General features: G+C 47.9%; 1 protein-coding gene across 6 annotated transcripts in view; it reads right to left on the minus strand.

Annotated features, from left to right (window-relative positions):
* Nucleotides 1–252: 252 nt before the first annotated feature.
* The window catches only part of NRTN (neurturin), a 107,218-nt gene continuing 91,179 nt past the window's right edge, over nt 253–16,291 (minus strand). For 2 of the 6 annotated variants that reach the window (XM_077331688.1, XM_077331692.1), the window contains exons 2-3: nt 12,958–13,171; nt 253–6,636 (exon numbers count right to left, since the gene is read on the minus strand). In XM_077331688.1, the coding sequence (XP_077187803.1) occupies nt 6,188–6,636; nt 12,958–13,144 (636 nt within the window). In that variant the 5' untranslated portion in view covers nt 13,145–13,171 and the 3' untranslated portion in view covers nt 253–6,187. The other 4 variants (XM_077331691.1, XM_077331694.1, XM_077331690.1 and 1 more) reach the window with 4 other exon arrangements.

Genomic DNA, 16,291 nt, shown 5'->3' on the forward strand with positions numbered 1-16,291 from the left:
AACCGGAAAAATTATTTCAGGGGCTCCTCCATGGTCAAAAGGTTGGAAAAGGCTGGTTTAATGCATACACAGACTCCTGTTTCCTTCTTTATTGTATAGCACTTGGCAGAGTTTTATACCCTCATCCTCAAGAACCTAACCTGAGTGTGAGCGTGTGTGTGTTGCATATTACTGACAAAAGGCAAGTGTCCACTGTTTTTGTTTTAATTACTTTGCCTGGGTTGGGGTACCCTTTAAGAAACAAAAAGCCAGTTCATACAGAGTTTTATTCATCAGAAATAAATGTCAAAATGTATTCTCAAAGGCAAGCGAACATTTTGCATAATAAATTAGAGGAAACCGACAGCAGAGCTTCCGGGCGTTAGGTAGAATGCATTTTATGGCATCGGAATAATAAATATCATAAGTTACTTTGAATAAATAGAGTCCATCTATAATAACGTAATATGGGCGGATTGCATCAGCTTCTTCTCACTAGAAAACAGCGGGGCTGCAAGACTGCCCACGAAAGCAACAGCGGAATAGCAAAACGAGAGGCCGGGAATGTTGCTAAGGACGTTTTGAGAACAGATACTGACAGCATCAATGGCTTTTTGGTGGCCAGCAGCTGTTAGCTATGTGCTTTGTGGGCAGGAAAAGAAATCGTGAAATGTGGGGGAGAGAAGTACGTGGCTTTCAAGACGCAGCCCTTTTAGAGGGGAAAGGAGAACAGCTAATATCTTGAGGGGATGGGAAGTCACAGGTTTGTAATGCCTGCTTGCCATCTTCCCACAGCCCAGCCTGTAAGTACCCAGGATATTACAAAACAGGAGAAGAGCTGTCATTGATGGTCCTAGCACTAGCCAGTAGGTCCCTGTGATACTAGTACTGGTGTCATTCACACTGAAATTTACTGACAGCCACTTGTAACACAGATCACTCCAAAATCCCCAGGATGGAAACAATGGAAGAGAAGGGGAGAGCTTACATTTTCCTCTGCTCACCATTTCCTCCTGCAGTTCACCCTCAGGCCCATTCTGCACACATTGTATAATAGGCTCTGAATGCCCTTTAGAAAGAGATTTTCTTGTTTCGCACAGGAAAGTCCAGCTGCAAAAGGACACTGGGAAGTGCATTGTCCAGTGGGTGCAGACTGGGCAGTCTCCTCTATTGCCCCTCCCCAATATTAGCCAAGAAGAACAGCAGGGAAACCAGGAAGCACGTAGGAAAAGCAAAGGCGAATTTTCTGATCGAAACACCAGGCTAAAATTGTAAACTTTCTTCATGGGATTTGCTAAGGGTGAACAGAAGAGGAAATGTGAATGGACCCTACTGCCACCATCAGTCAACCTATCTCAAGGTTTCTTCGCCATGCAGCAATGGCCCCTGGAGAGATGCCACATGGTGTGTGAGTTGGCCTCCATCGATGGAGAAAGCCATTTCCCAGAAATGGAAGGATTTGGTGGGGTGACGTAATTTGGAAATATTCGGCACAGCTGCCCCATACGCCACATGAACTTCTCCAGAAATTATCTGGAAAAGCTCTCGATGCGTGTGGAGGATCCAAGCTGTCCTCTTCTTTGGGGGGGGGGGGATTTCTTAAGAACACTTAAAGTGACAATGACGGAAGAGTCCAAGGATAGAACTATTTTGTTTACAGATCTTTCCTCTACCTCCCCCATCCATCTCTCTCTCTCTCTCTCTGTACTTTTTGGAAAATGAGCCATGCTCAAAATTGCTAGTTAAAATGTAGGAGAGGGGTGGGGGAATACTGTTGGAAAGCATTAGGGCCCTTGGAAAGCATTAGGGCCCTTCCCATATCCTAGCGGGCCAGATGGATCTAAAGGGAGCAAGAAACAAATAGAGATGGAAACAGAGAAAGCAGTTTTGGAGGGTGCTGACACAGAAACCAGTTTCTGAACAGTGAGATGCTAAACTCAGGAAGCTGCCTGGTGCAGTCAGTGTCTTGGCCCCTCTACCTGTCTCCTTTGCCAGGACTTTTCCCAACCATGCAACCTGAGACCTAGATGCTAAACCCGGGACCTTCTGTGGCCAAGAAGGAACTTCATCAGTGAGGTCCACATTCCACAAAACGATCTGTAATGTGTAGGGCAGGGTACTGTTGAGAAACCCCCAAAACATTATTCCGGTTTTAAGAAATCGTGCGATTGTATCAAATATGATTGGGGAGCATAGCTGCGGACACGCCCACCCAGGGCCCCTCGCCTCCCCTCCCCTCCCCTTCCCATTCCCTCCAGGCACATTATTGACCATTTTGGGAGGGAGAAGCGGGTCAACATGACCATAGATGGCCATAACACCCAATTAATGTTTAATAAATTGAAAAAGTATATTAAAAATAATTAACTCCCACCCATTAGGAAAATTTCCAGGGCTAAAAACAACAAGAACAAGAACAACAACAAAAAACAGGTTGAGAAACCCTGGGTTGGGTCTGGGACCCACAGACCTGGCTTTGATATCGAAAGTCAGATGTCAAGATGGGGGAACCAATTTCCCCACCTTGGGAGCAGCCCAATTCAGATCAAGACCAGGGCACTGGCGGGTTCAGCCTTCCTCTCATTTTCCTGATCTGAAATGGCTCGAAGAGGCATCATTTACTCCACCGGGAGCTGCACATGGACTTGATGGGGCGACATGGGCAGGCTTTCAGTGGGGCAAATACCACTCTCCCCGAGCCAAGCCATTTTGAGTCAAGAAACGGGGAGAGGGGAAGGCTGAAGCCCCTTCTCCCCCTATCGTGCTGTCCCAATCTGAATTGGCCCCTGAACACTTGGGAAATTAATTTCTCCCCTTCCTGATATCTGACTTCGGATGTCACAGACAGGTGGGGGAGATCCCAACCATGCACATCACAGGTCATTCAAGACTGCATCAGGGGCATTATGCACGTCAAGCTGGTGCTCTAACCCAGTGGTCCCCAACCTTTTTATCACCGAGGACTGGTCAATGCTTGACAATTTTACTGAGGCCGGGGGGAGGGGGGGTAGTCTTTTGCCGAGGGACGTTGCCGCCACCTGAGCCCCTGCTCCACTGGCTTTCTCGCCAGCGCCCCTGACTTCCCGCCACCCGCTGGAGGGCACTGCCAGCAGCACCTGCGCAGTGCCACGCTGAGGGGGAGCCCCAGCCATGGCAGCCGCTGGAGAGCACCAAAGGTGAGCCCACGGCAGAGTGGCAGGGCAGCCCCCGAGGCAGCAGCTGGGGAGGAGGACGAGAAGAAGCTGCGGCCCGGTACTGACTGATCTTTGGACCGGTATCGGTCACCGGACCGGGGGTTGGGGACCACTGCCTTAACCAATGAGCAACAGTGCCAAGATTCACTATAGATTTCGACCTTATATCAAGACCATTGGCCCAGTTCCATCTCCTCTGCTATGTGAGGTCCTTTTACTGGGAAAGAATCAGGTGTCTTCAACCAGCAAAGAGGTGCTCTGCCCCTGGGCTTTGGGTGTCATCACATCACTAGCGTGTGTGGGACATTCTGACATTTGGGCTAAAACTCTATGGTTTCTACCATAGAGTTTTTGCCCAAATACAGGAACATTCCCATGTGATCAGTGAAGCGATGACATCACTTCCGGTGCACACCAGAAGTGATCTCATTGCAATGCAATTCTAGGCATCTTCCTGCTGCAACCTATTTATATCCCACTTTCATCCCCATTGAAGATCTAAAGCGGCTTACAACTTCTTGGGGAGTAGCAGTTCATAGGGAAAAAGTTTGCTTGCCCCACCTGTTTCCTGCACAGTTCCTTCTCTCCTCAGCTTGACTTTGAGGCCAGATTTCTCAGAAGGCTTCAAGAGTGGTTGAGTGGGAGGAGTGCAGAAGAAAGGGGGGGGGATAATAAAGCCCCTCCTCCCAGCTGCCATCTTTTCCCTGCAAATACCATCACCACTATTTCTGTTTATGGTTAGTAAGTCCAGGCTCACCATCCCCCTCACTGCTGTTGTTCCAGAATATTAGGGCAGAAATATGTGAATCCCTTTTTGTGCTTTCCGAAACGGGCCAGGGTTCAGCTCTTGGCCCTAGTCCAGACGTATGTATAGTTTTCATGATTAAAAGGCGGACCTTGTGCTTGCTCACATCCCACTGTTTTCATTCACGGCCTCCAGGAGCGAGGGAACTGGGGATGAGCACCTCCTGGTTAGCGTTCTCTTTACCCGGGAACGAAGCCAAGCAAGAGGGGGAGAGAGAAAACAGCCTTCTTCTAGGAGACAAATGCCACTGGCTCAGCGTCCCAGAGATCATTTATTTCCGCCCAGAGTAAACAACAGTGACGTTTGTGTAAATGCTCTATTTGCCGATTCCAAAATTCCCCCTTCTCGCCACTGATTCCCTCATCCGTGCTGCTCCAGAGACCCCGTTCCCTGCTCAGATGGAACAGGGCAGCCCTGCTTACAATCACAAGGGCGTAACTAAGGATGGGTTCAAACTTCTTCTCGACTGAATTGCTTCCTAGATGTGGGGCCCGGTCATGTTTCCAAGATGAAACCGAGGCCTCAGGAACTCTCCATGTGCAATTCGATGCAGCTTTCCCTTTCTTTGTGCCTTCTCCCCTCTCACATTAACAATGTGCCATGCGCATTGGTAAATACTTCTATGAAGTATATCTGACGCCCTCGTACAGGAGTCAGTGTCGAGGTTCTTTTGGAGCGAGGTTTTACCAATGCCCCTGTGCTCTCTTGCATGTTGAGAGAACGGCCTCTGAAAAGGAGCCTGCTGCAAAATGTTTCCTAAATGCAGACCAATGCACACTGGGAAAACACTACAAAGATACATATTGATTCACGTAATCCCATCAAGGTGTTTTCAGTAGTGTTTTATCAGAGCCCATCGGAAACGTCAGGGGCCTGAGCCTTCGGGGAGGGCGGTATATAAATCTAAATAAATAAATAAAAAGAAGGAACTGCGCATTGTGGTGCCTTGTGGTGTGGTGCCTATGCAAGTTCTGGAATTCATTTCAGAAATGCTTCAAAACAAGAATTCAGAAGGAATGTAATGCAGCACAGAACAAAATACGAGAGCATTACAGAAACAGAAGGCAAGGCACTCATCCTCCACTGGTTCGTGTCGATAAATGACTTGTTGAGAAGAAGAAACCAACACCAGCACCAACACCCATGCTGACCTCCTTTCCGACCAAGATGCAGAAGGGAAGGCGGCATGGAATAACCCGATCTCACTAAGTTGGATTGGTACTTGGACAAGGGAACCACCAAGAAAAGTAACTTGCCAGCACTTATGTACATAAACAGGACACAGGTCTGGACCCACCAAGCTATGCTGGAAGATGGGGCTGCTTTGTTTTGCATAAAAATTCAGTCAGTTTCTTTGGCACTAAGGGAGAAGTGTTTCCCCAATTTAATTTAAGGGACAATAGGGGGATTCTTTGGAATGATAGAAAATCAATATGGGAAGAAGCTGATGCACTGCCTGATAAGGAACGGCAGCGTTTTGTACATAACTTGTCGATATTTTAAAGCTGTCTATATTCCTCGTATATTGTTGGACACAGCATGGGTATACTGTGCATGTACATTACAATAATAGCATGGTCTTACAGCATGAGAGAATTTGTCCTTGATCCGCCAGCCATTTCTTCCAAGCGTCAAAAGTGTCGGCACACACAAAACTGGCCGCAATCCCAATTGCCAACAGGGAATAATTCCAACAAAGGCCTCCGGATTTTCCAAATTATCTCTCCAGGTCGTAGGACAGCAATAACATCTCAGCAAGATAGCACACGCCTCTCTCTGTAGCATCTTTGGTGTACAAATCTTAGAATGGGAAGGCCTTTTCCTGGCCTTCCAACCCCATTCTGAACAAGGCCAACCATGTGAACATTTGGCCGGAGACCCGGAAGGGTTTCCTACCGCCATTGCGCTGGAAGGTAAATCTTTCCAAACATCATGAAAAAGTGATGCCGTAAATGCTTGAATGCTTGTTTTGTATCCCAGCAGATAAACAGGCCCCAGGACCTAGTGGATGGTTCAAAGTTTCCCTGTGCTTCCATCTGCACTACTGAGGTAGACTTAACACCAGCTAGCTGTCCTGCGTGAAGGGGTCTCTTTCCATTCCACATCCGTTCTCGTCTTTGGACAACCACGCTTGGGTCGGCAGCCTTCCGGGTGCTGCACTGCGGGCAACTCGATGCTCCTGCTTCCCTCCTTCCTCCCGCTTCTTCCATCACACGCAGCCGCATTCTTTGGCGGACACCTCGTTCACTGTGTGGTAACGGTTCCCTGTGTCCAAGAAGGAGATGTCATCGTCGTAAGCCAGGGGGCGGCAGCACGGCCGAGCCCTCACTTTCTCTTTCTTGATCTTCCGCATCTTCCGCACGTTTCTCAAAGACAGGTCATAGTTCCGCACGGACGAATCGCAGGTGCCGCTGCAGTAGCGGAACAACACCGTCTCGTCCGAGGTGTAGCCCAAGCCCAGGTCACTCACGGTGACCTCCAGTTCCTTGAGGGAACAGGGCTTGTGGTGGGCCTTGGCTCGCTTCATCCGGTTGGCGGCTTTGGTGAACAACGGCAGCTCGTGGCCTCCAGAGTTCATGGACTGGCTGTACCGCTCGATCAGTGTGGAGATCAGCTGCCGGATTTCTCCCTCCGTGTAGCTCTCGAACAAAGCGCTGTCTGAAATGAGACACGGAATGGGCATTAGCAGTTGCCGAAGAACGTATAAGGAGTAAAGGCTTAGATGTGGGCAGTGGATTTAGGGTGGGCAGGCAGCCAGCAGGATTCAAGGGGAGACAGGGTACATAACAGGGGGGGGGGCACGATTGTCACTGCTACTCAATGACATCTCTTCTGGTGAGACCAGAAAGCATGGTCATTGTGTGGGGGATATGTTCTTGTACTTGTCCCCAAACTCTATGAAAACAAAGTTTTGGGCAACTGCTGGGGCCATTCCGCACAATGACCAAGGTGGCCAACAGATTAAAACATATATGATAAAATCACATTTTAAAACTATTGAGACATATCAGAAGAGGACTTTGGCTGTTTTGAAGAAGTTTATGGAATACTGGACTCAATTCTAGATCTAGAATGACAAGGTGATACGGGGGCATTTCTCCTGAGGTTTGTTACGAGCTACTCTGAGTAATCTCTGTCTGTAGCTGACATTTATATTTCGAGGAATGATGGAATCTTTGTTATTATCAATCATTGTTTACTTTTTAGATGATTAAATAGTAGGAATAGCAATGTGACACATTTGTGGTGTATGGCTGTAGGACCATGGTCATTTTACTTGGTATCTGTACGGGCGAGTGAATTAACATGTATTTTCTTCCTATTATAATAATTTAGTGAGCTGACAAAGTTTATTTATACTCTGCATGTCTCACTGAATTAGGAATCAGGATATTCTTTATTTCTAGCCCATGTCTTGCTGAATCAATGTTATGTATTACGCAAACAAAGACATCTGCATTTTGTATATATATATATATATATCTGTTTCTAAATTTAAATTTTTAAAAGCCAAACATTGAGCAATTAGTATCCCAAAGACATTCCAGAGGGTACACTCACAAAGGGTGTGGATCCCATGGCTATCAAAGGAGAGAAGAAGTGTACGATTTTATATTCCTCTTTTCTTTAACGCAAGGAGTGTAACGCAAGGAGTTTAACGCAAGGAGTCTTACAATCTCTTTCCCTTTGTCTCCCCACAACAGGCACCTTGTTAGGTAGGTGGGGCTGAGAGAGCTCAGAGAGAACCATGAAGAGAACCCAAGGTTTACCCAGAAGGCTTCACATGGAAGAGGAAGAGTAGGGAATCAAACCTAGTTCTCTACACTCGAGTCCACCACTCATAACAACTACACCATGCTGGCTTTCCACATTTCAACCACATTTCTAGCTCACCCTCATCCAAAGAGTTCAGAGTGGAACTTCTCCTGTCATCCAATTTTTTCCACATAACATCCCTTTGAGGAAGCTTAGGAAGACAGAAATAGTTAGCTAGCAAAAGGCCACCCAATGAACTGTATGGCAGGGTAGAGATTTGAACCTGGACCTCTCTGGTCCTCGTCCAACCATTCGACCCTTACCCCAGATAGCTTGCGGGCTAACCACCCAAAACATCCCTTCGTGCGCCCCTTTGGCAACTATTTGTGCCTCGTGATGTGATCACGGATGAATTTCCTGTCTAAAGATTGTCAGTGTTTCATTTCAGACATTCAAAGGTTACTCTGTTTTTTACGCATTTGCTCACAAGGCCCCTCAACACATGAAATCCATTATGTATGTGGATCTGCTGAGGACCAGAGCTTGAGGTCCAAGGCAGGATCCTAACCCTGTGCCTCAGATTGTCTCGTACCTGACTGGTCTCCCTGCAGGAACCAGTAGATTCAAAGGCATGCTCCTGATTGGACAGCATGAGGACAGATTCACTAGGGAGCCAATCACTTTAAACCAATCAGGTGTCGAATCACCTGCAACCACAGGAAGTTGTTTCTCTGGCTTGAATATTTTAGGTGGTGGTGGGGGGTGTTCAGGGGTTTCAGTTCAGTGTACCATGAGCTGAGGTCACTAATAAAGAGCCAGAAGATCCCAGTGCCTCCATGTTCCTTGACCCATGGATTTAACACAGTCAGTTTTCAGCATCTCCCGAGACAGTGCTGTGCAGTGCTTAGAGAGTTCAAGTGGAATCCAGAAGAAGAAGAAGAGTTGTTTTTATACTTCACTTTTCACTCCCCTAAGGGGTCTCAGAGAAGAAGAAAGGTTGGTTGTTATATGCCACTTTTCTCTACCTGAAGGAGTCTCAAAGGGGCTTATATGGCCTTCCCTTCCGTTCCTCTCCACACAACAGACCCCCTGTGAGGGAGGTGGGGCTGAGAGGGCCCTGATATTACTGCAGAAGAAGAGTGAGTTCTTATATGCTCCTTTTCTCTACCTGTAGTCTCAAAGTGGCTTACAATCCCCTTCTCTTCCTCTCCCCACAACAGACACCTTGTGAGACAGGTGAGGCTGAGAGAGCCCCGATATTACTGAAGAAGAAGAGTTGGTTCTCATATGCTGCTTTTCTCTACCCGAAGGAGTCTCAGAGGGGCTTCCAATCGCCTTCCCTTTCCTCTCCCCACTACAGACACCCTGTGAGGGAGGTGAGGCTGCGAGAGCCCTGATTTTACTGAAGAAGAAGAAGAGTTGGTTCTTAGATGCCGCATTTCTTGACCGAAAAGTGTCTCAAAGCAGTTGCCTTCCTTTTCCTCTCCCCTGTGAGGGAGGCAAGGCTGAGAGAGCCCAGATATTCCTTCTTGGTCAGAACAGCTTTATCAGTGCTGTGACTGACCCAAGGTCACCCAGCTGGCTGCATGTGGGGAAGCAGGGAATCGAACCCGGCTCGCCAGATTAGAAGTCCGCCCTCCTAACCACTACACCAAGCTGGCTTGTCGGACACCACTCAGTGTGGGCAGGGGCCCCCCAATTTCAGATGCTCCTCTCTGCCACCAGTCAGCTGCTTTAATGAGATATGTCTGGGAAACAGGGTGTGTTTTAAATTTTAGAATGTAATTTTATCATGCATGTTTTGAATTGTTAGCTGCCTTGGTGGGCCCTTGTAAGGGCAGAAAAGTGGGAGATAAGTTTTGTAAATAAAGAACAAACAAAGGTGGCCAGTGCTGGATCAGTGCCCTGTCTATCTTTCAAAAGGTTCGGAGGTGTTTTTTCCTTGGGTTCCTGACCAGGCTTGGTGTAGTGGTTAACAGCAGCCTGGAGACCCAGGTTTGATCCCTCATTCCTCCACATGCAGTCATCTGGGTGGCTTTGGCCTAGTCACAGTTCGCTTAGCACTGTTCTTGCAGAGTGGTTCTCTTAGAGCGCTCCCAGCCCCTCCTACCTCATAGTGTGTCTGTTGTGGGGAGAGGAAGGGAAAGGTATTTGTAATCCACGTTGGGACTTTTTGGTAACGAAAAGCAGGGTATAACAAAACAGCTCTTCTATAAACCACACTACACGTCAGAAGAGGAGAGCATTTTCAAGAAGACTTGTTTTGTGTACCCTGTTTTTGACTACCCAAAGCACTACCCAGAGAGGTAGATGAGACTCAGGGATCTCCAGGAGAACGGTGACTGGCCCAAGGTCACCCAGCTGGCTGTACATGGAGCAGGAGTGAGGGAATTAAATCTGGTTCACCAGATCAGAGGTCACCATTCTTCACCACTCCCCCAAGCGGTGTAGATTCATAAGAAGTCTGGACTTCATTTGCAAAGGAGGATTTAACTACTCGCACGAAGTGTCCTCCGAGGCCTTCTAAAAGGCCGATGGCCGAAGGCATTCCTTCTATTCCCAGCCCAGGATGCAAGAACAAAGGCTCTCCATCTGATTCCAATGACCGGTCCCTGCCAGGAATTTGCTGTAGCCAATTTGGAAGAGAACCCGGAATTCTGAGTTGGGGATTTCTGTGTTTGTTTGCTTGTTTGCCGGATCATCCCTTTGAGTGGCGGGGGTCATTTCAGTCAGACCGGGGAGGGGGGGGGGGTTGCAGCCGTGGAGTCTGCCATCAGTGTCAGGTTGTTATGCCACCAGTGTCTCTTTTCCCGGCCAATCATCTCAGTACTGCAATTTTTCTTAGGTTCTGTGGAGTCATCAGTTCTACGGACACATGTAATGTGGATTTTAGAAGCAATTTATTTGGTATTTCTATCCTGATACATATCATTTATGTATATAATAATGCTGGCTTATTGACATGCAACTAATGTTGGGAAATGCATTTTGTCCTGGGGTGGGGAGAGCTTTCTGCAGAAGGAAAGAAGACCTGGAACAAAAATATTTGCAGCGTTTATTGTGTCCAGTTTTGGGCACCCCAGTTGAAGAGGGATGTAGACAAACTGGAGTGTGTCCAGAGGAGGGCAACAAAGATGATGAGGGGTTTGGAGACCAAGATGTATGAAGAAAGGCTGGGGGAGTTTGGTCTGTTTAGCCAGGAGAGGAGACGACTGAGAGGGGATCTGATAACCATCTTCAAGTATTTAAAAGGCTGCCATATGGAGGATGGAGCAGAATTGTTCTCTCTTTCCCCAGAGGGACAGATCAGACTGAATGGGATGAAATTAATTCAAAAGAAATTCCATATAAACATCCTGAAGAAGTTCCTGACACTTAGAGCGGTTTCTCAGTGGAACAGGCTTCCTCGGGAGGTGGTAGGTTCTCCATCTTTGGAAATTTTTAAACAGAGGCTGGAGAGCCATCTGAGGGAAAGGTGGCATCTGTGAAGATTCAAGGGGGTGGCAGGTGACAGTGGATGAGTGAGAGGGTTGTGAGTGTCCTGCATAGTGTAGGGGGTTGGACTAGATGACCCAGGAGGTCCCTTCCAACTCTATTATTCTAGGATTCCATGACTCAGGAGAACTTCAATTTGGAATGGGGATTTGTGGGGGGGGGGGGTTGATGCAGTATGGCTAAGAAATTAGGGTCACTCCCCAGGCCAGTGGCAAGATGTGGCATAGTCTAGGGTTGCCAACCACCAGGTGGGCAAAGGAAAAAGAAAAGCTGATGGAATGGCTACAAAATAATCTCAATTCTTCTTTATTCTACAGATGAAGGCTGAAATCAGATCTGGTACAACATCCATTTTCAAGGGAAAGACTCTTCCTCAGTGGCTTTCAATTCTGAATAAATAAATCATACAATTACCAATATCGCAAATAATATTAGAATACCCATTTCACAAAACACCTCCCCAGAAATTTTACCCACCATCCTGTAGAACAGGAATAATGCAAACAAAGGAGATGTTTCAGCGTCCCCTGAAGGACGAGGATCCTAATACTACAAAGGCAGTTGGCAATTTTTTACAGACTGTTAACAAGGTTAATTCCAAACTGCTTCTTTAAAACGGTTTACATAGTGTTGTTACCTTTTTAATATTCGGTAGGATGTTGTGATTTTGCTATGATTTTACATTTATACTGTTTTACATATGTTATATGTCATTAAAGATATTGATTGATAGATAGATCAATTGATCGATGGGTATGTTTTTATGTATTTAGACCAGAGATTCTATTATAAAGTACGATTCCTCATTTTACTTTCTAAGTGTTAAATTTCTTTCTATACATACCGTTGGACACTTATTGTGACTGATTATGATCAAGAAATTTCATTGGAAATTAAGGTATGGGGCTCGTAGATATTTCAAGTGTAATTAATAGTATTTGACACTTATTTTATTACTAATAGTAAAGCCCATTGCATTTTAAAATACAACGGGCGCTAGGATGGTCGGGGGTGGGGCGTTGGGGCTCCTGTCCGCGTTAAAGCCTTCCCCCCCACTCCCCATCCCCCGGCAAGGTCCCTGGGTCATCGGCGGGAAAGGAGCAGGCGGTGAAGCCCCTTCCCCCGGCCCAGTTAGCTCTGAGTCGAGGAAGGGCCAAGTGGCCAATGGGGAGCCGCGCTGCGCATTTGGCCCCGAAGTGACACTTGGACGGGCCAATCGAGAGCCGCGGAGCGTTTTACAGATTGTTCCTCACACTGAAGAATTCAAACAGATCCAACTAGGGGAGGCAGGAATAGCAGGAGACCTGGGTCAGCCAGGATCCCCCACTTCCCACTGCCACTTAACAGGCTGGCGAGGGGAGGGGGAATGGGTGTGGGCTCTTCAGCATCAAGCCAACACCCATTGTTGCTTCTGGCATGAAACTGGAAGTGATGTCATCACATCTGGTGAACACCTAGCATGTTGCCGTGTCACAATGACATCACTTCCAGGGTCACGCCCACCATATTTGTGAGACCCAGGGGGACTTCTCCCCTTCTGATACTTCACAAATTTCATGCTCTATGAGTCCATTATGTCAAAATCATGGGGGAAACTTATTTAAGGCGCATTAGTGCTACTCAATTAATACAATAGGGTGATTTGGAGGCTTTAAAATCTGGTGAGAATTCCATGGGCATCCCTGTTGAAATCCCACCTCTCTAAATGAAGTGCACGTAGTGGCTTACAATGTGAAATCAGCGAATTACGGCGTCCCAGAGCCCGCGGGAGTCTTCTCGGACCTCCAGGGAGCAAAGGAGACGAAGAAGAAGAGCTGAATGTCTGGCTTCTGCTGAACAAGTCTCTACAAATCAAAATTGATAACATGGAGCTGAGGAGCATCGAGGCTATGGCTGCTGACTTCCATACCTTCATCTTAGACCAAGTCAGGACATTGAAATTCTGAAAAACAAGCACAAGAGAGACCCATTATTACACAAGCTGGTGCCTCAGCCACTTTCCTGCCCCCACCAGTATATGCAAAAGCCAAAGAAAAACACACATAGGCTCCTCCCACCTCAACCTGGAGTCTCCACCTCCCTGCTGATTGCCCACAGCCTCCTCCCACAGAGCTAGGAGTCTCCAGCCTCCTGCTGATTACACACAGGCTACCCACACTGAGCTAGGAGTCTCTGTCTCTTGTTGACTGCACATAGACTTCTTCCACAGAGCTAGGAGTCTTCACCCCCTTTTGATTGCACACAGGCTCCTCCCCCAAGCTGGGAGTCTCTGTCTCTTACTGATTCCAGGGAGACTTCTCCCACTGAGCTAAGGGTCTCCACCCCCTGTTGATTACGCACAGGCTTCTCACACTGAGCTAGGAGTCTCTGCCTCTTGCTGACTGCACACAGGCTCCTCCCACAACTAGGAGTCTTCACCTCCTTTTGATTGCACACAGACTCCTCCCCCAAGCTGAGAGTCTCTGCCTCTTGCTGATTACAGGGAGACTCCTCCCACTGAGCTAAGAATCTCCACCTCCTGCTGGTTACACACAGGCTCCTCCCACAGAACTAGGAAGTCTTCCACTTTGTAAGTTGACACCTCACAGTTAAATGCTTTTGGCTTTTCATTGGGGAGTGTGCCTGGAGTTTATATTCAGAAAAAGAAATCCTCTCCAGGCGCTTAGCTATCCGTTGTTGTGAAAACAACTGGCATAAACACTACGGCCCTTTGGGAGCTCCCCTGCACATGTTCTTGTTTTCAGCTCGCCAGAAATTAGCAACTGTGTTGATCATGGTGTTGATGCATCCGGGATCCGTCCATCCCGTTGGTTACCGAACACTCTCCCAGTGCCCGAGGCCCATCAGTCCCTCTCCCATCAACAACGACTTATAAACTGTAATTATTTGGATGACTCAAAGATGCCCCGGGGCACATGGAGGCAAGCACGCATCCCCTGCCAACTTCACAATGGCCCGGAGGAAAGCAACCCAGCTGAAAAGACAAGATGGCATTTTGGTGCTGGAAGACAAAAGGAGGCAGTGTTCCACCTTCCACTGCCCCCTCCCCTGGCCTTGCATCACCTCCCTCTCCCCAGCCATCATGTGACATGGCACGCCCTGTTCCCTGAGGCAGAGTCCTGGGACTTGACTTAAATCAAATCAGAGCCATGCCCTCCTGCCAACTTGCCAGGCGTCACTCAAGTTCATGTGCCTCTTCGTCTGGGAGCAGAGGAGGGAAGGCAGGCAGCGGAACACGCAATCTCAAGGCCCCAAGGGAGGTCTCCCCCTGCTGCCTTCTGTGCCTCGTAATTCATTCCTGACCCCACATAGCCTGCTCTTTTCTGCCTCTTTCACACAGAAGAAAACCGTGTCCAAGAGCACTTGGACGTTTCATGTTCCCTTCAGTGCCTCTACCCTTTCTTTTATGTCTGATTTGGAGCCACCTTTCTCCCAGTGCCCCATACGTTTCATGTGCCTGTAAAGTACCCTGCTTTTTCTCACCCATTTGTGGCTGCCAACCTCCAGATGGGCCCTGGCGATCTCCCAGAATTACAAGTGGTCTCGGGATGACAGCAACTTTGGAGCTACGAGATAGGGCGGCCAGCTCTGAACTGTGAAATTCCTGGAGGTTTAGGGGTGGGGGTGGAGCCTGGGGAGGGGGTGGATTGGGAGAGGGAGGAAGCTAAGCAGAGTATAATGCCAAAATCCACTTTGCAAAGCAGCCAATTTCTCAAGGGGGAACTGGTCTCTTTTGCCTGTAGACCAGCTGTAATTCCAGGAGATCTCCAGCTGCTACCTGGAGACTGGCAACCCTGCTGTGTGGTCCCTCACCCTCCCCAGGGTCCATGACCCCCCCCCCCGCAAAACTCCAGGAATGTCCTAACCCAAAGTTGGCAACCCCACCCCTTAGGAAGGTAATCCAATAGGTTGAAAGAAGGAAAAAGGAAATAAAGTAAAACTGTGCACACAGTGCAAATGTACAACATATTTAATAATGCTTTTGTGAATGCTAAAACATTGTTTAAAAGCCACAAGCCCATGGCTAAGCATAGAAGTACCTAATCCCAAATATAAGACAAATGTCTATTCTCAGGGGTGGCGAAATGGTGGCTCTCCAGGCGTGTATAGACTACATTTACCAGGAGCCCCTGCCAGCGCGAGCAGGGGCTCATGGTAAATGTACTCCATGCACGCCTGGAGAGTCACTGTTTCACCACCCCTGAAAAATACAATTTGAAAGGCTCGTAATGTCTTCATATGCAAAAAACAATATCAAATGCATTTAGGCAATACACCTTCCTTAGTGGTATCCTTCAAACGGAGCGCTCCATGGCTCACAGATATACATGAAACAAACGATGCACGGAAGGAACATCAAGAGGAACATCAACCCGTGGGGCGAGTGGCTTAAAATATCGTTGGGCAACTCATCAAGATGTGATGCTCGAAGCTCCAACAGGAGGACTAGGAAGGCATCAGCTGGTGCCGCAGCTCAAGGTCCTTACACGTTCACCCATAGGACTGTTGTTGTGGCATGACGTTTTATCGCTCACAGTTGTGTTATTAAAATATATATTACATTCTGTGCATCTGCACTGCACGCGCACTTGTATTTTACTTCCTTTTCCTTTGTTTCTCTTGGGCCGGGTGGTGGTTTTCTCCCCTTTTTGAGTTGTACTTAACCCTACCCCTGAGGCCCGGATCCCCCTCCCAATGTCCGGAGGACATTAACCGGCCACATTCAAGGACCTTGTTACGTGGTGTCCTCATCCCTGGACCCCTTTCCTGATACCTCCTTGCCTGTTGAGGGACTCCGCATTTTTTGTCTCATGTCCTGTGTCCCCCCCCCCGGACCCCACCTTCTCAGAGAGGTTTTTCTTCTTAATCCTTACCCCCCACTGAAACTAACCTCAAATCTTACCATCTTACCACATGGCCTCACATTACATACTCGCTAAGCCCAGCTTGCTGGGGGGTAAACGGTAATGACTGGGAAAGGCACTGGCAAACCACCCCGTATTGAGTCTGCCATGAAAACGCTGGAGGGCCTCACCCCAAGGGTCAGACATGACCCGGTGCT

The sequence above is a fragment of the Paroedura picta genome, chromosome 4 (assembly GCF_049243985.1).
Source record: "Paroedura picta isolate Pp20150507F chromosome 4, Ppicta_v3.0, whole genome shotgun sequence".
NCBI classification, from domain to species: Eukaryota; Metazoa; Chordata; class Lepidosauria; order Squamata; family Gekkonidae; genus Paroedura; species Paroedura picta.